The 22,403-nt window shown below is 41.6% G+C and overlaps 1 protein-coding gene and 1 long non-coding RNA gene across 8 annotated transcripts in view; one reads left to right on the top strand and one right to left on the bottom strand.

The window, feature by feature from the left end:
- The window catches only part of LOC141097192 (3',5'-cyclic-AMP phosphodiesterase 4D), a 1,243,227-nt gene that overhangs the window by 584,354 nt on the left and 636,470 nt on the right, over positions 1-22,403 (bottom strand). The window contains exon 1 of one of the 7 annotated variants that reach the window (XM_073584288.1): positions 10,115-10,666. The exons of 3 other annotated variants lie outside the window; for them this stretch is intronic. Coding sequence is in view for 1 of the 4 variants with exons in the window: in XM_073584292.1 (XP_073440393.1) it covers positions 8,967-8,986 (20 nt within the window). In the remaining 3 variants the exon portion in view is untranslated. Of the gene's footprint in view, positions 1-8,966; positions 10,028-10,114; positions 10,667-22,403 lie in introns of those variants that run through there. 3 more of the 7 variants (XM_073584293.1, XM_073584287.1, XM_073584292.1) reach the window with 3 other exon arrangements.
- The window catches only part of LOC141097195 (uncharacterized), a 150,448-nt gene continuing 137,194 nt past the window's right edge, over positions 9,150-22,403 (top strand). The window contains exon 1 of the long non-coding RNA XR_012233871.1: positions 9,150-9,230. This is a non-coding gene — a long non-coding RNA (uncharacterized lncRNA). The remainder of the gene's footprint in view (positions 9,231-22,403) is intronic.

Here is a 22,403-nt window from a genome sequence, read left to right as displayed (position 1 = left end):
CTATCGCCATCTGCTGTCAGGCTAGTGTAAAGTCCTCCCTTCACTTATAATAAGTCCTGATCTGTTGCATATGTCAACAGATTTTTCATCTACTGTGTCAGTGGTGGTCGAGTTCCAGCCTTCCTTACCTCAACCGTGTCTCTGAACACCTTGTACTTCTGGGCATCTAGGGAAGTCACAGTTCTGGAGTATGAAAGCAATGGAGGATAATGGTTTTCTGGTCGCTTCACGCTTGATTCTTTTCAAATCTTTGACAGTTAATGGTCGTCCTTTCTTCTCAACATGTTTTCTATGATCCTGTTGACTATGTTTAACAAAACTTTTGATGGTTTTGTTATCGCGCCCCAATATCAAGAGGGCTGAATCCCTCTGTAAGACTTAATCGAAAAGCAAAAAATTGTTATATCTCTTTTTTGGCCCATTTTGTCTGAGAAAAAGAGTCTGACTAATAATTTTGCACACCTTTATAAAGGATTTATTATCCTTGGGCCTCCCCCCCCCCCCATTACACAATTACACAAATACACATCACCTGATCTATAAGCAATCACCTTTATACAGCATAGAGTTGGAAAATCTGCATAAAAATGATGATATGGTCAAAATACTCGAGTCCCTAATAATTCTGCACAGTGTACATACACTGCTCCGATATCATCAGTTATTATACCTGACCGGCGACATACCAGCTGTTTAATATGGAAGAACAAACACATGGCAGGTCAGTGTTTGCCATCTTATCAAGACCTCATTGTCCTGTTAATTAATCATATACGTGGATCAATGTCTCCACATATGGCATATGAATGTACACCCAAATGCGACACCAAATCCCCTTTACTCTAAGATACATGTATCAGACACATTATTGTATATGGCAATGTAAGGCCAAAGCCAATCCTGAGTGACCAGCAATCTGTAACCATAAATGACGAGAAACATACACTACCGTGGACATTTTATCGATTAATCATTACTTCCATCATGTGTGGAACGGTCTAACATCTTCATTGCCAAATTTGTTTAACAAACTACAATTTAACATTTCAGAACTCCGAATTGTCTGGTAGAAATGAGGCACAGAAGCAACTAAGTCATTATTATCAGTATTACAAGTGGAGGAAAAGAAAAAGTCCCAAGAAGGATTAAGGTCTTTGATGCGTTTTGAAGTAACACGTCTCACTCATAAAACATGATTTAGCCGGACATTCGATGATCTGGACTTTCTTATGATAAATGTTTTTATTGGTAGAATCAGGGTTGGCTCCAGGTTTTCATGGACCCTGGGTGACAGTCTCAGTGGGGTCCTTTTAACACATACCAGGATTCATGATGCACAGATAAAGGTACTGTCACACTAAGCAATGCACCAGCGATCCCGACCAGCGATCCCGACCAGTGATATGACGCGGTTAGGATCGCTGGTGCATCGCTAAGTGGTCGCTAGTGAGCTGCCACACAGGCAGATCTCACCAGCGACATAACAGGGGTTGGGGGTCTCAACTTACCTGTCAGACGAGGCGATCCTGACATCCTCCCGCGCGCGTCCACACGTCGCTCGCCGGCGCCACAGGAAGTCCCGCAGGAAGCTGATGACGAGAAACGGCCCAGGACGTTCTCGCGCGATCAGCGATAACCAGCGGGGGAGCGGTCGGAGGCAAGTATCAGACATAGGGATATCGCTATAACGTCACAAAAACCTGTGACGTTATAGCGATATTGCTAGCGATATCGGTTAGTGTGACAGGCCCTTAGACATATTGGTATAGTACAAGGACAAAGATTTCATTTACATCTTGCATTACACAAGTGATATCTACTGTAAATTTTACAATAGCTCAGAAACTGGCGATTCCTCGCCATGCACAGGATGTGTGATGGGGGAATATTTAGAAGTCTAAAGGCAGCGGGCCACATAGCGTGCATGTGCCCCTGACGGCGAGTGGGCACCTCGTTCTTCCAGGGCCCAGCCCTTGCCCGGGTATGTCGGGTTATGACACCGGCACTGAATGGAATAAAATGTAGTATTTTATCTGAAGTGCTGGAGCAACCTCTTTTCATGGACTGCTATCCCCACCATTCACTGTCATTTTCAGCACTGCTCATCCCCCACCATTCACATCAGCCATAGTCTTCTATAATTTTTGTCTTGACATAGACCCGTGACATCATGACAACAGTGAGGGCTGAAAAATGGGACCATCCTTATGGACAATTTTTACTGCTACTTTGGTGTCCTTTTGTTTTGTGCTCTCTTTTTGTTCACTTTCCATTCATTGCCATTTTATTACCCTTCTGTGCCAGAAGATTACTAAATAGGCAGTAAATGACAATGGGTACAGCTCTAAAATGGCCCATAAATGGTAGATATAGGAGAGATATATAGACAGTGAATGGTCACAACAGGTTTAGTGTGCCTATATGCAATTCATTAACTATACAGTGGGGAAAAAAGTATTTAGTCAGCCACCAATTGTGCAAGTTCTCCCACTTAAAAAGATGAGAGAGGCCTGTAATTGACATCATAGGTAGACCACAACTATGAGAGTCAAAATGAGAAAACGAATCCAGAAAATCACCTTGTCTGATTTGGCAAGATTTATTTAGCAAATTATGGTGGATAATTAGTATTTAGTCATTAACAAAAGTTCATCTCAATATTTTGTTATATATACTTTGTTAGCAATGACAGAGGTCAAACATTTTCTGTAAGTCTTCACAAGGTTGGTGCACACTGTTGGTGGTATGTTGGCCCAATCCTCCATACAGATCTCCTCTAGAGCAGTGATGTTTTTGGCCTGTCACTGGGCAACACGGACTTTCAAATCCCTCCAAAGGTTTTCTATAGGGAGGAGATCTGGAGACTGGCTAGGCCATTCCAGGACCTTCATATGCTTCTTACGAAGTCACTCCTTCGTTGCCCTGGCGGTGTGCTTGGGATCATTATCATGCTGAAAGACCTATCCACGTTTCATCTTCAATGCCCTTGCTGATGGAAGGAGGTTTTCAATCAATCTCACGATACGTGGCCCCATTCATTCTTTCATGTACACGGATCAATGGTGCTGGTCCCTTTGTTGAAAAACAGAGCCAAAGTATGATGTTGCCACCCCCATGCTTCACAGTCGTTATGGTTTTCTTTGGATGCAACTCAGCATTCTGTCTCCTCCAAAACACCAAGTTTTGTTTCTACCAAACAGTTCTACTTTGGTTTCATATGACATTCTCCCAATACTCTTCTGGATAATCCAAATGCTCTCTCGCAAACTTCAGACGGGCCCGGACATGTACAGGCTTAAGCAGGGGGACATGTCTGGCACTGCAGAATCTGAGTCCCTGGCGGCGTAGTGTGTTACTGATGGTAGCCTTTGTTACGGTGGTCCCAGCTCTGCAGGTCACGCAGATCTGGGATTTTTGCTCACCGTTCTTGTGATCATTTTGACCCCACAGGGTGAGATCTTGCGTGGAGCCTCAGATCGAGGCAGATTATTAGTGGTCTCTTATGTCTTCCATTTTCTTATTATTGCTCCCACAGTTGATTTCATCACACCAAGCTGCTTGCCTATTGCAGATTCAGTCTTCCCAGCCTGGTGCAGGGCTACAATTTTTGTTTCTGGTGTCCTTCGACAGCTCTTAGGTCTTCACCATAGTGGAGTTCGGAGTGTGACTGTCTGAGGTTGTGGACAGGTGTCTTTTATACTGATAAGTTCAAACAGCTGCCATTACTACAGGCAATGAGTGGAGGACAGAGGAGCCCTTAAAGAAGAAGTTAAAGGTCTGTGAGAGCCAGAAATCTTGCATGTTTTTAGGTGACCGAATACTTATTTTCCACCTTAGTTTGAAAAATAAATCTTGCCAAATCAGACAAGGTGATTTTCTGGATTTGTTTTCTCATTTTGGCTCTCATAGTTGTGGTCTCTCTCTATGATGTCAATTACAGGCCTCTCTCATCTTTTTAAGTGGGAGAACTTGCACAATTGGTGCCTGACTACTTTTTTTTCCCCCACTGTATTATGCAAATTGCTCTAGAATTATAGTATGTGGCCCAGTGGGTAACACTGTAGTTTTGTAGCAGTGGGTCCTAGGTTTCCACCAAGGACAACATCTTCAAGGAGTTTGTATGTTCTCCCCGTATTTTCGTGGGTTTCCTACCACACTCCAAAGACATAATGATAGGAAATTTATATTGTGAACCCCAATGGGGACAGTGATAATAATGTCTGTAAAGTGCTGCGGAATTGTGCTACATAAGTAAAACAAATAAAAAAGAATGGTAAGAGGCACACACATGCATGGCTAATTTTAATATTAATTTCCTACCTGGATGTTGGAGGGGGGATACTTTATCACAAGCCCAGGTTGGTGGTTTACGGTTTTCAAACAGAAGAGTGCGAAAACTTCCACCATGCAGTTTTAGGCTAGATTTGCTTTGCTATAAAGACATTTTTAGCAGACTTTTGGCTACTTATTTGTTGCAAAAAAGTCTGCACCCAATTGTCAGTCTACAATTGCGAAAGGCAATATTTTGGCCTCAATGGCGTTTTTTTTCTAAATCGCAGCACTATCTGATATTGACTTTTTTTCCAGGCCTTTTCCTATAGAGTTCACTATAAGGAAAAAAATACCAGATTATGAAAAAAAAAGCAACAAAACAATGCTTGATCCAAAAAATGTCTCTACAAAAATGCCTGAATTTCATTGCTTTTTTATTTTTTATTTTTTACAAGACACCCCAAAATGGCAACCTAAATCAGTCTTCCTAGGATATAAAACAAGCATGTGTCCTGGGCAAACTGCATAAAATAACCCAAAGGTTGGGTCACCAATGGGCAATTTTACACAAGGCAGAAAGCACCACTCAATCATACCCATTCAGCCACATACCCGGAAAGAAGATGAGGACACCTGCACTTTTGGTTTCAGGCTGCTGGGGGGGGGGGGGATGGATCCCGCACAGGAAGGGGAAAGTAAACTATGGAGGCTGGACCATGGTCACGGGCCAATAGTGGAAAAGGCCAGTAGGATAAAAAAAACAAACTTTAATTAAGTGGCATAGGGCAAACAACACCGCAGGGGGAGGAGAGGGGAGCGCTCCCAACCTCTGCAGTGCCCACCACAATGCATATTATAAAGTTTCAGAACTTCTCATTGTCCAGTAGGTGAATTTATTTAATGCTGACAATCCATACAGTATGGAGTCTGTCGCCTTTTGACGGTGGCAATTATCTCTGTACTCGGATATAATACTGTCTGCTAAAACACTGAGATTTCAACATGAACGGAAGATAAATGTCTGTCAGCCGGGCTCGTCTGCAGTCCGCCCGTCCTCTTATAGCACAAAGTCAAGGTTATTACTCCGCAGACTCGGCTTCTTGTATCTCCAGCTCCGACAATATGAACTAAAAGGAATTCTTCGCAAGTCATTCATCTCCCAGCATAGGAGAAATTTAATTATTTATACAAATATAAGCATTTTCCCATTTCAGTAATTTTCTGTATGAACCATCAATGACCGCCCTTGTTGCTATGGAAAGACATTTAGCCGACAGGAAGAGACAATTAACAATTCATTCTGAGTCACCGGCAGCAAGCCATCACTGCTCCCATCTAATGTCACATAGAGGAGGACGCGGAGAAGAAGCGCTGCCAAGTCACATCGAGCAGCTACCTATAGCCACCATTCACATGGTGGAAAATTGGGAAATAAAGCCACAAATTCAGCTTTTCTACTTCTCAGCTACAATAAGGTCGCGACAGTCACATCTCCTACAGGCCCACCTATGAGATACGATGCAATAGATGAGGAAGTCTGCGCTGATCGAGGTTCCTTCACACATGAATGTGAAGAATGAATGCATATCAACGTGTTTCAACGTCTTCAAACTTCTTCATCAGGACCAAACCACAATGATATGGCCGGTTTGTTCCTGATAAAGAGGTTTGAAAACCTTGAAACGTGTTGACATAATATACCGCATTCATTCTTCACCTTTGCGTGTGTTCGTACTGTTGAACCTTGGGCGGCGGCAGACTCTGAACCACCGTATTCCTAATTTATTATTATTATTTATATAGCACCATTAATTCCATGGTGCTGTACATGAGAAGGGGTTACATACAAAGCTATAGATATCGCTAACAGTAAACAAATTTACAATGACAGACTGGTGCAGAGGGGAGAGGACCCTGCCCTTGCGGACTTACACTCTACGGGATAGTGGGGAAGAGACAGAAGGTCGGGGGAGCAGCAGCTCTGGTGGTTCTGAGGCGGCAGGGAGGTGGTGATGCGGCGGCAGAATGGTTATTGCAGGCTGTAAGCTTTCCTGAAAAGATGGGTTTTCAGATTCCTTTTGAAGGATCCGAGGGTGGTGGATAATCGGAACTGTTGAGGCATGGAATTCCAGAGGATAGGGGATATTCGGGAGAAATTGGAGGCGGTTGTGTAATGAACGAATAAGTGTGGAGGAGAGTAGAAGGTCTTGGGAGGATCGAAGATTACGTGAGGGAAGATATTGGGAGATTAGTTCAGAGATATAGGGAGGGGACGAGTTGTGGATGGCTTTGTAGGTCAGTGTTAGTAGTTTGAACTGGATTCGTTGGGGAATTGGGAGCCAGTGGAGGGATTTGCAGAGGGGAGAGACAGGGGAGTAGCGAGGAAAGAGGTGGATTAGTCGGGCAGCAGAGTTGAGGACAGACAGGAGTGGTGCAAGAGTTATCGGGGAGGCCACAGAGGAGAGTGTTGCAGTAGTCAAGGCGGGAGATGACGAGGGCATGTACAAGAGTTTTTGTAGATTGAGGGCTGAGATAAATCACATTTAAAAATAAAAAATTGAAAAATCCTCAGTTTCTGAATTTGCTTTCTTTTACAAAATTTGCAGTTTTATGATTGATTGATTTACTATTACTAACTATACACCATTTCTTGAGAAGCTGAGTGACAACCACTATGGAGCTTATTACAAAGCCTATAGTTCGGACAAAATAACATTACCTTAATCTTAAATAACAAATCTACCTTTCTACATAATGAGATTAACATTTATGGGAACTTAGATAAGGGAAAACATTACTCTACATTTAGCTAGTGGGAATCTGTCACCAGGTTTTTGATGCCCTATGTGAGAGCAGCCCCATATTGGGGCAGAAACTCAGATTCCAGCAGTGTCACCTACTAGGCTGCTTGTTGCAGTTTTGATTAAAAACTGTGTTATCTGCTGCAGTTCTCTGCATGCTGAGCTCTGTATAACCTCGCCCACAGCAATGATTATTGCTTTCTGTGTACGCGGTGCATAGGCAGAAAGCTGCCAGTGGTGTGTTCAGGGTTATACACAGTTCATGTGTATGGAGGACTACATGGCAGCTGCTCTAGTGAGAATGTCCTGCTGATAAAATAGGTTTTTTTTAATTAAAAATACAGCAAGCAGCCTAATAAGTGACATAGCTGGAATCAAATTATTTGCCCCTACATTATGTTGTTCCCAGATTAAGTAGCAAAAACCTGGTGACAGATTCCCTGTAATAAAATTTCAGTGAGCAATGTTTATTCATTTTCAGACACCTTAATACGTAGTTTGCAGCCTGAGTATAAGATTTTTCTCTTGTGGGAGTGTCACTCCTGGTAATACAGGCTGGATGTGAGCTGTGTGTGTACCCAGGGTGCCACCATCTTCAGTTGCTTTCATTTATCAGCATAGCTCCAGAACTGCACTTTTCTCCTCTCCAAGTGCTTTCCTTTTTTTTTTTTTATAGCCTGTTTTTTCTACTCTCCAGCAAATCTTTGCACATTTTAACCTCAATCCATTACTGATTTGTATGTACCCACAAGAGAAATTGACATGTTGCGGATGTAAAACATGCAGCGCAGGTCAGTTTATGATGAGTTAAAAAAAAAGCAGAGAGGGCAGGAGATTTCTATAAATCCCATCCACTTTGCTGGAACTGTACAACGTTGTGTTTTTGTGTCAGTCAGTCTGAGTTTTCTGGATTTTTTTCCAATAGACTTGCATTAGATGGGGAAAATCCACAGGTAAAAAACACCCGTACGATATTAGTGCTTTTTGATTGCAGAAACGTATCAAAAACGCGTGTAATCAATAAAGTTGTCAAAGCCAAATACCAGGAAGCATCAAATACTAAGCAGCTTTGCTTAAAATATGACACAGCAAAAAAGAGACAAAAAATAGCATCAAAAACGCAATGAAAAAAATGCAAGTAACCTAGTTTACTACATAGGTGCAGAAAATCTGCAACATCAAAAACTCACCGAAAGCTCATTGTGGGAACATAGTCTGACGGCTTTCCGAGCCTGAAGCAGTTAAAGAAGTTGCAAAATATGGAACATACGCCCAGTAAGCCATGTTGGCAGAACTATGCGTATGTTAATTCCCGCTAGGAGCTTCTGTTGAGTTTTTGACATTGCAGGCTTTCTGCCCCATTTGTGATGCATGCATATTTATCGCGTTGCGTTTTTTTGTCATTTGTTGGTGTGTCATGATTTAAATACTGTTTTGTGTTTGATACTTCCTGGTAATTGGCTTTGATACAGTCCTGTACGGATTACATGAGTTTTTATTCATTTCTGCAGTGGAAAGGCGTTTTTTATGTGCAGATTTTTTTGCTTCTAATGCAAGTCTATGGGAAAAATTTTAAAAAAAAATTAAAAAAAAAAAAAAAAAAAAAAAAAAATCGCCGTACCCACAAGAGAAATTGACATGTGATGTGAATCACGCACCGCAGGTAAGTTTATGCTGAGTAAAAAAAAAATTTAAAAAAAAAAAAAAAAGCTCCGTGGGCAGAATTCTAAATCCCATCCACTTTGCTGGAACTATTAGATGCTGCGTTTTTGATGCAGCGAAATACAAAACCTCATCATGTGCACACAGCCCAAAGGAGCAAGCCATTTATTTTTTTTTTCCCTCTATTAGCAAATAGTAATGTATATACAGAGCGTGGATTGCAGCACTCACCGGTGACCGTCTTCTGCCATCGTCCACAGCGGTCTGGTCCTCTACGGCCTCATGTAACCTGCTGGACCAGACAGTGGCTCCTGTGTAGAGCGGCGCTTACCTTCTCAATGCAAGTCTATGCCATTCAGAGTGAGGCTCTGTAGCCTCCATCTTGGCCTCATAGCCCCACATTGCTAAGGTTCAGTGACCTCTGCCTCAGACAGTGATGAGGTAGGCAACAACCGTGGTCATACAATGCTGGAGCGCCGCTGAAGAAGGCGATCGGTGAGCATTGCAATTCACTCTCTCCATACACATTGCTATCTGCTAATAGAGAGGAAAGTAGAAATCATCGAAGAAAAAAAGAAGCATCAGCTCCGCACTCCAGTACTGAAGTGATGGTGTCCCAGGCCCCAAGCTAATGGCCTCTTCTGGAATTTGCATGGAGTCATATACTTGTTGAAATTCTAAAATCCCTATTACGGTCAGGTTTTTGACAAAGAGTCTTCGGCGTTACTTAAATGCTATGTTTGAGTCTCCGCAGCAGCATGTCTCGTGGTTGTTCGACATCCGCAACACATTATCTAACAAACAGGCAATCCCAACATGTGTTGCGGCTGTCCATCAGCCACGAGTCATGAAGACACGGAAACTCGAACGCATTTTTCGAGCACGCCGAAGAAACTCGGTTAACACCCGAGCATGCTCAGATAACACCTTATCCAAGGTGGTTTGCTCTTCACTAGCTGACGATGAAAAATTGAAAGTTTTTTTTTAAAGTAAACCTTAAAAAACAGTCGAAGTTCATTTTTATTACACGTTCTTATGTCTAGTAGTAAAAAAAAAAAATACTACTGAATAGCCTGCAAAATCTGGTTTTGAAGTCCTATGCAAACTGCGAGCGTGGATCTACTGGTTTTCACAATGAATACCATAAGGAATAGTTAGGCCACGGTCACACATTCAGTATTTGGTGAGTTTTTTACCTCAGAATTTGTAAGCCAAAACCAGGAGAGGAACAAATACTGAGGTAAAAATCTTACCAAATATCCAACGTGTGATCGTGGCCTTATTTTCCCAGCAAAAAACTATGATTTAGATTGTTATGGAAAGAAGGAGAGGGTGAGAGAACAAAATTGTACAGAATGACAAGAAATTTTTATGGTCACCTTAAAATCCAGAAGCCATGATGTTATATAACAGATGAGCGGAGCATTGACTTGTCAGCATTCGGCATCAACACGCCAAGACGGTCCTGCACAAACCTTGAACAAGTATGTGACTCCATGCAAATTCCAGAAGATTTATTCAGAAGGGTCACAGTACTGTTCTAAATATATTGAACAGGATTTAAAAAAAAACAAAAAAAAAAAACATTACTACTTTCTTCCCCAAAAAACAGTGGTACAGCTTTCCACAGGTAGTACTGCAGCTTAATGGCAATATGAGTCACAACCAATAGACGGGTGTGGTGCCATTTCTGAAAAAAGACAGCCTAAGGCCGGGGTCACACTAACCGACGCAAAATACGGTCCGTAGTTTACAGGCGTAATACAGATGAATGACCCCTAAACAGTGCTCCGTATGTCATCCGTAATCAAGGTGTGGTCGCGTATTTTGCGCATGTAAGCATCCGTATGTAATCCGTATGGCATCCGTATGCTGAGATTTTGTCGCCGGCTTGCAAAATGGACATATAATGGAGCCCTATGACAGAGTTTCTAACACAAACGAAAGAATAGATATAGACATATAGAATACATATATATATATATATATATATATAAATATATACACACACACACACATGTCATTGAGACATATATATTTATATTTCACAGAGTTCTTCATAGCAGAATAGCCGCTAATTCAATTGCAGGCTTTTGTCAAATCATTCCCCAACCTGACATGAAATGACACATGGTTTACATACAGTAAACCATTTCATTTCATGTTTTTTTTTGTATGTCTTTCATTAGCAATTAGATGAGGGTTGATGTGTAAAATTAGGGCGGTGGAGGTGTTAATTTAAGGTGTTAATTCGTTGTTAAAAAATGTGTGGGCTCCCGCTGTAATTTGTCAATGCGGGAGCCCACACATTTTTTTTTACAACAAATTAACCACTTAAATTAACACCTCCACCGCCCTAATTTTAAACATCAACCCTCATCTAATTACTAATGAAACACATACAGTAAACCATTTCATTTCATGTTTTTTATGTATGTAAACCACGTGTCATTTCATGTCAGGTTGGGAAATGATTTGACAAAAGCCGGCAATTGAATTAGCGGCTATTCTGCTATGAAGAACTCTGTGAAATATAAATATATATATATATATATATGTGTCTCAATGACATGTATGTGTGTATATATATATATATATATATATATATATATATATATATGTATTCTATGTGTCTATATCTATTCTTTCGTTTCTTTATTAAACCTGTCAGTGTTAGTTTACTGTATCGCGCACTGAATTGCCAGCTTCTCTAAAAGACACCGGGTGCATATTTCTCGAAAGTCACACATCTGGTCCGTGTGTAATGCATATTTTTAGCGCACCCATAGACTTGCATTGGCAGCATGCTGCGATTGGCATGGACCGTAGAATACAGACGAGAAATATACGGCTGATGGGAGCAAACCCATAGAGAATCATTTGTCCGTGTGTAATGCGTGCTTTTAACGCCTCTCACTCGTCCGTATTCCTTGCCAGTGTGACTCCTGCCTAAGGGCAGGTGCAGACAGCTATAGAGTGTCTCATAAGTAGTGTTGAGCATTCCGATACCGCAAGTATCGGGTATCGGCCGATACTTGCTGTATCGGAATTCCGATACCGACATCCGATATTTTTTCTATATCGGGCATGGGCATCAGAATCGGAAGTTCAAAGTTGATTGACAGCCGAAATGACGTCATCATGATGCGCGGTGTGTGCGCATCATGATGCGCCGTCATTTTGGGCCTTCCGGGGGGCCTCTGCCGGCCTGCCGGGGGGCTGTGCCGGCCTGCCGGGGGGCTGTGTGGACTGCCGGGGGTCTGTACCGGCCTGCCGGGGGGCTGTGCCGGCCTGCCGGGGGGCTGTGCACCCTGTGGGGGTCTGTACCGGCCTGCCGGGGGGCTGTGCTGGCCTGCCGGGGGGCTGTGCTGATGTCCGGGGGTCTGTGCAGGCATCGTCCGATGGGACTACAAGTCCCATCGGGCGATGCCTGCTACCATGACAGTGATTGACACATTAGCCAATGATGGGACAGTAGTAGTCCCATCATCCGGCTAATGTGTTAAATGTTTAAAAAAAAAATATATATATATATATATATATATATATATATATATATATATACTACATACATACTACATACATACTACATGCTACATACATACCACATATATACTACATGCATGCTACATACATACTACATGCTACATACATACTACATATATACTACATGCATGCTACATACATACTACATGCTACATACATACTACATGCATGCTACATACATACTACATGCTACATACATACCACATATATACTACATACATACTACATGCATGCTACATACATGCTACATACATACCACATATATACTACATACATACTACATGCATGCTACATACATACTACATGCTACATACATACCACATATATACTACATACATACTACATGCATGCTACATACATACTACATATATACTACATGCATGCTACATGCATGCTACATACATACTACATGCTACATACATACTACATACATACTACATGCATGCTACATACATACTACATGCTACATACATACCACATATATACTACATGCATGCTACATGCTACATGCATGCTACATGCTACATACATGCTACATACAGCTGTGTGCTTTTACCATAAAGTGAGACTAGGGACTTTTTTTTTTAAGTGGCGGAGGAATACAGTGCGGAAGGATACCTACCTTCCGTCATTGGATTCCTGCAGCCCGTAGAGAGCGGCAGCATCAGCTGATGCTGCAGTTCTCTACCCAAGATCGTCGTGGGACACACTCGTGGACTGCTTCGGATCATGGGTGAGTATTTTTGTGGTTTGTTATGTTAATATTTATTCCGTAGACGACAATGGCTTCGGGGAACAATGTGACAAGTATTGGTAAGTATGTTACTCTATGTTATATGTACTGTATGTCTATGTATGTATTGTATGTAGCATGCATGTAGCATGTATGTAGCATGTATGTAGTATGTATGTAGTATAGATGTGGTATGTATGTAGCATGTAGCATGCATGTAGTATGTATGTAGTATGTATGTAGCATGTATGTAGCATGCATGTAGTATATATGTGGTATGTATGTAGCATGTAGTATGTATGTAGCATGCATGTAGTATGTATGTAGTATGTATGTAGCATGTAGTATGCATGTAGTATGTAGCATGCATGTAGTATATATGTAGTATGTATGTAGCATGTAGCATGTATGTAGCATGCATGTAGTATATATGTGGTATGTATGTAGCATGTAGTATGTATGTAGCATGCATGTAGTATGTATGTAGTATGTATGTAGCATGTAGTATGCATGTAGTATGTATGTAGCATGCATGTAGTATATATGTAGTATGTATGTAGCATGTAGTATGTATGTAGCATGCATGTAGTATGTATGTAGTATAGATGTGGTATGTATGTAGTATAGATGTGGTATGTATGTAGCATGTAGTATGTATGTAGCATGCATGTAGTATGTAGTATGTATGTAGCATGTAGCATGTATGTAGCATGCATGTAGTATATATGTGGTATGTATGTAGCATGTAGTATGTATGTAGCATGCATGTAGTATGTATGTAGTATGTATGTAGCATGTAGTATGCATGTAGCATGTAGTATGTATGTAGCATGCATGTAGTATGTATGTAGCATGCATGTAGTATGTATGTAGCATGCATGTAGTATATATGTAGTATGTATGTAGCATGTAGTATGTATGTAGCATGCATGTAGTATGTATGTAGTATATATGTGGTATGTATGTAGCATGTAGTATGTATGTAGCATGTATGTAGTATGTATGTAGTATATATGTGGTATGTATGTAGTATGTATCATGCATTTAGTATGTATGTAGTATGTATGTAGCATGCATGCAGTATGTATGTAGCATGCATGCAGTATGTATGTAGCATGCATGTAGTATATATGTAGTATGTATGTAGTATGTATGATGCATATATGTAGTATGTAGCATGTAGTATGTATGATGCATATATGTAGTATGTATGTAGTATGTATGTAGCATGCATGTAGTATGTATGTAGTATGTATGTAGCATGTAGTATGTATGTAGCATGCATGTAGTATGTATGTAGCATGCATGCAGTATGTATGTAGCATGCATGTAGTATATACACTCACTGGACACTTTATTAGGTACACCTGTCCAACTGTGTGTTAAGACTTAATTTCTAATCAGCCAATCACATGGCGGCAACTCAGTGCATTTAGGCATGTAGACATGGTCAAGACAATCTCCTGCAGTTCAAACCGAGCATCAGTATGGGGAAGAAAGGTGATTTGAGTGCCTTTGAACGTGGCATGATTGTTGGTGCCAGAAGGGCTGGTCTGAGTATTTCAGAAACTGCTGATCTACTGGGATTTTCACGCACAACCATCTCTAGGGTTTACAGAGAATGGTCCGAAAAAGAAAAAAAATCCAGTGAGCGGCAGTTCTGTGGCCGGAAATGCCTTGTTGATGCCAGAGGTCAGAGGAGAATGGGCAGACTGGTTCGAGCTGATAGAAAGGCAACAGTGACTCAAATTGCCACCCATTACAACCAAGGTAGGCAGAAGAGCATCTCTGAACGCACATTGCGTCGAACTTTGAGGCAGATGGGCTACAGCAGCAGAAGACCACACCGGGTACCACTCCTCTCAGCTAAGAACAGGAAACTGAGGCTACAATTTGCACAAGCTCATCGAAATTGGACAGTAGAAGATTGGAAAAACGTTGCCTGGTCTGATGAGTCTCGATTTCTGCTGCGACATTCGGATGGTAGGGTCAGAATTTGGCGTAAACAACATGAAAGCATGGATCCATCCTGCCTTGTATCAACGGTTCAGGCTGGTGGTGGTGGTGTCATGGTGTGGGGAATTTTTTCTTGGCACTCTTTGGGCCCCTTGGTACCAATTGAGCATCGTTGCAATGCCACAGCCTACCTGAGTATTGTTGCTGACCATGTCCATCCCTTTATGACCACAATGTACCCAACATCTGATGGCTACTTTCAGCAGGATAATGCGCCATGTCATAAAGCTCGAATCATCTCAGATTGGTTTCTTGAACATGACAATGAGTTCACTGTACTCAAATGGCCTCCTCAGTCACCAGATCTCAATCCAATAGAGCATCTTTGGGATGTGGTGGAACGGGAGATTCGCATCAGGGATGTGCAGCCGACAAATCTGCGCCAACTGTGTGATGCCATCATGTCAATATGGTCCAAAATCTCTGAGGAATGCTTCCAGCACCTTGTTGAATCTCTGCCACGAAGAATTGAGGCAGTTCTGAAGGCAAAAGGGGGTCCAACCCCTTACTAGCATGGTGTACCTAATAAAGTGGCCAGTGAGTGTATGTAGTATGTATGTAGTATGTATGATGCATATATGTAGTATGTAGCATGTAGTATGTATGATGCATATATGTAGTATGTATGTAGTATGTATGTAACATGTAGTATGTATGTAGCATGTATGTAGTATGTATGTAGCATGTAGCATGCATGTAGCATATATGTAGTATATATGTACTATGTATGTAGCATGTAGTATGTATGTAGCATGCATGTAGTATGTATGTATGTATGTAGTATTTTTTTTTTTTTTTTTTTTTACATTTAACACATTAGCCGGATGATGGGACTACTACTGTCCCATCATTGGCTAATGTGTCAATCACTGTCATGGTAGCAGGCATCGCCCGATGGGACTTGTAGTCCCATCGGACGATGCCTGCACAGACCCCCGGACATCAGCACAGCCCCCCGGCAGGCCGGCACAGCCCCCCGGCAGGCCGGTACAGACCCCCACAGGGTGCACAGACCCCGGGCAGTCCGCACAGCCCACCGGCAGGCCGGCACAGACCCCCGGCAGGCCGGCAGAGACCCCCGGAAGGCCCGTACAGACCCCCGAGAGGCTGTACAAGGGCAGGAAAGGGTTTTTCCAATTCCGATACCGGAAGTCTCATAGACTTGAATGGGACTTCCGGTATCGGCATCGGCGATACCGATACTTTTTTTAAAGATCGGCCGATCCATTCCGATCCGATATTTTGAAGTATCGGACGGTATCGCTCAACTCTACTCATGAGAGAGAACTGGGTCCAATATGCAAATCACACTGATCAGCGAGTGATCCTATTCTCTTAGATGAGAAGATGGAGGAAAAAAATGTCTCCATCTTCTCCATTCTGTCAGTGAGCGGAAAATTGGACTGAACTCAGATGTCATCCGAGTGCAATCCGATGTTTTCCATGAACTCATTAACTTGCATGGTGGATTACGATCTGAATATTGGATCAAACTCGAGCATGCAGAGATTTCTTTATTTTTTTTTTTCCCTAGGACACTGGTCCAAGGGTGATCCAATGTCACATCGCATTCGGACTGAAAATACAGTCGTCTGCACCTGCCCTAGTCTTGTACAATCCCTTTTAAGGAACAGTGATGAATGCTGCACTAGAGCTCATGGAAACAAAGAACAATGTAATTAATGTATTCTTTTTATGGGAGTCCTGGGTTGAAATCCCACCAAGGACAACATCTGCAAGGAGTTTGAAGTTTCCCCCCGTGTTTGCGTGGGTTTCCTCCGGGTTCTCCGGTTTCGCCCACACTCCCCAGACAAACTGATAGGGAATTTAGATTGTGAGCCCCAATGGGGACAGTGATGATGATGTCTGTAAAGCGCTGTGCAATACGATGCTCTATATAAGTGAATTAAATAAATAAAATGTTGGTACAACTATGTATAAACGCAGAATTTAAAAACAATCTAAAAAAAAAACCTTTTTTTCTTTAATTTACTCTGGTTTAAAATTTCATGCAGAATAACTTTTCTATTTTATTTCAGCGGATAGAGCTTTTTTTTTTTTTTTTAAATTTCAAGGCTTTAATTCACCTGTTGCTCTTCATGCTCCCTGGACGGGAGATTGCAGGCAGCCAGACTGTTACTCACGCAAAATATTTTCAGCTCTGTATTAAAAACTCTAAAAACTTCCAATAGCACTAAAAAATATATTAGAAAATTAATCCGTGCAGAAATTTGGACCTAAAAAACTACAATTATCATAAAATGTGAACACACTCTATGGGAAGAGACAGACAGATGGGGTCAACTCAGACGGGGATCACATTACAATGCTCGGACCGGCCAGCGGCGCTGCTGACGAGCGTGACAGCAGCATAGAAATACATGCTGTCACGCTCAGGTCAGGAGAGCAGCTGGCCGGTCTGAGCATTACCTTCCGATTCCCATCGGAGTTATATGGCTGTTTGACTCCTCCCTATGGTGTGTGCACATGTTAAGTATTTTCATTTTTCTGCACAGTTTTATCTGAAGCATTGTACATGTGGATTTTGCTGCAGATTTTGTTGGAAATTTTCTGTAGATCTCTTCCCTTTCATTGTAAAGGTTGAATATTGCAAAGAACTCTACAAAGTCAATTGATGTGCTGTGTATTTTAAAAAATAAAACAGAATCCCCCCCCCCCAAAGTTTATTTTAAAAACCTCATCTGCTCAGCTAGTACTATGACTGTGAATTTTCCGCATGGAAAACCACATGGAAACTCTGCAGGAGCATACAGGTACATTTAGGCCCTGTGCACACGGTGCAGATTCTGTGCAGTTCTGCAGCAGATTTGGCCCTGTAGAACAGCAGCAGAACTGCACGTGATGTACAGTACCATTTAAGGCTATGTAAAACAAAAAAACGCTGTGCACATGCTGCAGATTTTTCTGCGCAGATTTGTTGCAGAATAAAAGAAGCAGCATGTTGCTTCTTTTGTGCGGTTTTGCTGCAGTTTTCCACCTGCTCCATTATAGAAATCTGCAGGTGAAAACTGCAGGGGAAATCCGCACTAAAACTGCAGGTAAAACGCAGGTCATTTTACCTGCAGATTTAGCAAAATCTGCGCGGAAAATTCCACAGCAGAATCCGCACCGTGTGCACATAGCCTCTTGTTGCAGAAATCTCTGGGACGATCACCTTCATCTGAATGAGAATGAAAGAAATCCATGGGCTGAAACATTCTAAAAGTCAGATAAATGGAAGTGATTTCCAATCACAGATATTTCTGCTACAAATTTGCCGCATATTGCAGGTGTTTTCCGGTTTTGGATCTCCCCTGTCATGTGGATGCAGGTTGGTTTTAGAAAACAAACAGCTTTACTCGCCCTCCCTGGGTCCATGTGCTGAGTTTCTGCTGCTGCTCCTGATGTCTGTTATGGTCTGCAGGGCTGATGTCACATTGAGAATGTTGGAATAATGCATATTGATCTGTATGTATTGCAGCAACTACTACTGTACTGTTTTATATATTGTGCATATTGTGAGATTGTTAACAAAGTTCAGTGACAAAAAAAAAAACAGACAGGATGCCCCCTCCTTCTCTTCCCTTCTTGTTGATGTAATGCTCCCATGCTGCAAGCCACAGCAGATACCAGATTGATCACATTTCATGCTGTAAGCTGTTCAACCTGGATATGAATAAATCTACATTCTGTGTTGCTGACTCTGGATGTTACGCTGATTAATCTGCTGCTAACAGGTTATGGGCCCAGAGTCCTACAGTCCCAGATCTCCAGAGCACAGAGAAAAGAAAAGAAAGGAAGACAGCAAAGATGGCCATCGGCAGCAGCAACTCCATGAAGTTTACAGTACCAAGTCTCACTAACCAGAATTATCAATCCTGGAAATTCAAAGTGAAAATGCTGCTGATAAGAGAAGGTACGTGGAAATACACACAGGAGCCTAAAGCTGACCCAGTATCACAGGAGTGGATAGAGATGGATCAGAAAGCACAAAGTACCATATCACTCAGTATAGATGATGATCAGATTGTGCATGTGTGTAAAAGTGAAACTGCAAGAGAAATGTGGGAGCAGCTGCAAAAGGTGCATGAGAGGATAAATTTAAGCAATAAACTTTATCTCATGAGAAAATTGTACCAGTCTAAACTACAGAATGGCCAGGATATGCAGGACTACATAACAAGCATTCTAGAGATGGTAGAATGCCTGAGAGGCATTGGGGAAGATTTGAAGGACTTTCATGTAGCCGCATTACTGCTTAGTGGTCTTCCAGAAAACTATGACACGCTTGCAACCGCACTAGATGCGCGCCCAGATGATGAGCTTACATTGGAGTATGTCAGAGGGAAGCTCATAGATGAATATAAGCGGAAAACGGAAGGTGTAAACAGCAGGACATGCGATGCAGAATCTGCTTTACAGACACAAAATCTAAATGATAACAGAAAGCACCTAAACGAAACATGTGAATGTTTTGTTTGCAAGAAATCAGGACATTTGAAAGCCGACTGCAGAGTCTGGAAAGCTAGAATGAATCAGCTGAAAAAGCAAAGGAGTCTTCAAAGGGTTAAAAGTGCTGTGTCTGCAGAAAATGATTCTGTGAATATTGAAACTGCATTTACTGTCAGTGTGAATACATCACAGCATGTATGGTGTATAGACTCTGGAGCAACTAGTCACATGACTAATAACAGGGAGTTCTTTTCTAAGCTTAACCAAAGTAAGTCAGAGAAAGTGATTATGGCTAATGGTCAGTACATGACTTCACAAGGTATAGGAGATGGTTATATTGATTGTCAAATCTCACCAACACAAAGCAAGAAGATCCCAGTAAAAGATGTGCTCTATGTGCCTAGTCTTGAGAGTAATTTACTATCTGTGAAGAAACTCACAAAACAAGGAAATGAAGTTACATTTAAGCATGATAACTGCATCATCTCAAAAGAGGGCCACACACTAGCAGAAGGAAAAATCACAAATGAACTTTACCAGCTTAAATGCAAAGATTGTGTGTATACTGCTCAGGAAGAAAGGCACAATAACTGCATTCATGTATGGCATAGGCGCCTAGCACACAGAGACCCAGAAGCAATAAGGAAGTTAGTTCAAAAGCAACTAGCTGAGGACATTACAATTGATCTATGTAACCAGATAATGAAATGTACTAGCTGCATCAAAGGGAAAATGTCTAGAAAAGCTTTTCCTAAGAGAAGTACTACAAGAACAGAACAGACACTAGATTTAATACATACAGATATCTGTGGTCCAAAGAGCACTCAGAATCCTGGGAAGAAGAGCTATTTTCTCACATTTATTGATGATCATTCAAGATATACAGTTTTCCATCTGCTTCACAGCAAGAAAGAAGTTCCAGAGAAACTTGAAGTATATCTAGCTGAGGTATATAATAAATTTGGGAAAATGCCAAGGATTCTATGTGCAGATAATGGGACTGAATACACAAGTAATGAGACACAGAGCATTTTAAAGAAAAATGGAATCCTATTTCAGACCACTGTACAGTACAATCCTGAGCAAAATGGTGTTGCGGAAAGAAGGAACCGAACACTCTGTGAAAGTGGAAGAAGTATGTTGTTTGATGCAAATCTGCCCACAGCATATTGGGGTGAAGCAATCATGACAGCTTGCTATCTTCAGAACAGACTACCAGGTAAAGCTAGAGAGAAAACTCAGTTTGAGCAATGGAACAGCAGAAAGCCAAAACTACATCATATAAGAATATTCGGAAGTAAAGCGCTTGTACATGTTCCCAAAGAAAGGCGAACTACAGTTGTGGCCAAAAGTATTGACACCCCTGCAATTCTGTCAGATAATACTCAGTTTCTTCATGAAAAGGATTGCAAACACAAATTCTTTGGTATTATTATCTTCATTTAATTTGTCTTAAATGAAAAAGCACAAAAAGAATTGTCCTAAACCCAAATTGGATATAATTCCACACCAAACATAAAAAAGAGGGTGGACAAAAGTATTGGCACTGTTCGAAAAATCATGTGATGCTTCTCTAATTTGTGTAATTAACAGCACCTGTAACTTACCTGTGGCACCTAACAGGTGTTGGCAATAACTAAATCACACTTGCAGCCAATTGACATGGATTAAAGTTGACTCAACCTCTGTCCTGTGTCCTTGTGTGTACCACATTGAGCATGGAGAAAAGAAAGAAGACCAAAGAACTGTTTTAGGACTTGAGAAACCAAATTGTGAGGCAGCATGAGCAATCTCAAGGCTACAAGTCCATCTCCAAAGACCTTAATGATCCTGTGTCTACCGTGTGCAGTGTCATCAAGAAGTTTAAAGCCCATGGCACTGTGGCTAACCTCCATAGATGTGGACGGAAAAGAAAAATTGACAAGAGATTTCAACGCAAGATTGTGCGGATGTTGGATAAAGAACTTCGACTAACATCCAAACAAGTTCAAGCTGCCCTGCAGTCCGAGGGTACAACAGTGTCAACCCGTACTATCCGTCGGCATCTGAATGAAATGGGACTGTATGGTAGGAGACCCAGGAAGGCCCCACTTCTTACCCCGAGACATAAAAAAGCCAGGCTGGAGTTTGCCAAAACTTACCTGAAAAAGCCTAAAACGTTTTGGAAGAATGTTCTCTGGTCAGATGAGACAAAAGTAGAGGTTTTTGGGCAATGGCATCAACATAGTTTACAGGAGAAAAAAAGAGTCATTCAAGGAAAAGAACATGGTCCCTACAGTCAAACATGGTGGAGGTTTTCTGATGTTTTGGGGTTGCTTTGCTGCCTCTGGCACTGGACTGCTTGACTGTGTGCATGGCATTATGAAGTCAGAAGACTACCAACAAATTTTGCAGCATAATGTAGGGCCCAGTGTGAGAAAGATGGGTCTCCCTCAGAGGTCATGGGTCTTCCAGCAGGACAATGACCCAAAACACACTTCAAAAAGCACTAGGAAATGGTTTGAGAGAAAGCACTGGAGACTTCTAAGGTGGCCAGCAATGAGTCCAGACCTGAATCCCATAGAACACCTGTGGAGAGATCTAAAAATGGCAGTTTGGAGAAGGCACCCTTCAAATATCAGGGACCTAGAGCAGTTTGCCAAAGAAGAATGGTCTAAAATTCCAGCAGAGCATTGTAAGAAACTCATTGATGGTTACCGGAAGCGGTTGGTCGCAGTTATTTTTGCTAAAGGTTGTGCAACCAGGTATTAGGCTGAGGGTGCCAATACTTTTGTCTGGCCCATTTTTGGAGTTTTGTGTGAAATGATCAATGTTTTGCTTTTTGCTTCATTCTCTTTTGTGTTTTTTCATTTAAGACAAATTAAATGAAGATAATAATACCAAAGAATTTGTGTTTACAATCATTTTCAGGAAGAAACTGA

Source organism: Dendrobates tinctorius, unplaced genomic scaffold (assembly GCF_039654945.1).
Source record: "Dendrobates tinctorius isolate UK_male_01 unplaced genomic scaffold, ASM3965494v1 ptg000083l, whole genome shotgun sequence".
Lineage (NCBI taxonomy): Eukaryota > Metazoa > Chordata > Amphibia > Anura > Dendrobatidae > Dendrobates > Dendrobates tinctorius.
The sequence above is the reverse complement of the archived record's forward strand: the minus strand, read 5'-3'. Positions and strand labels throughout refer to the sequence as shown.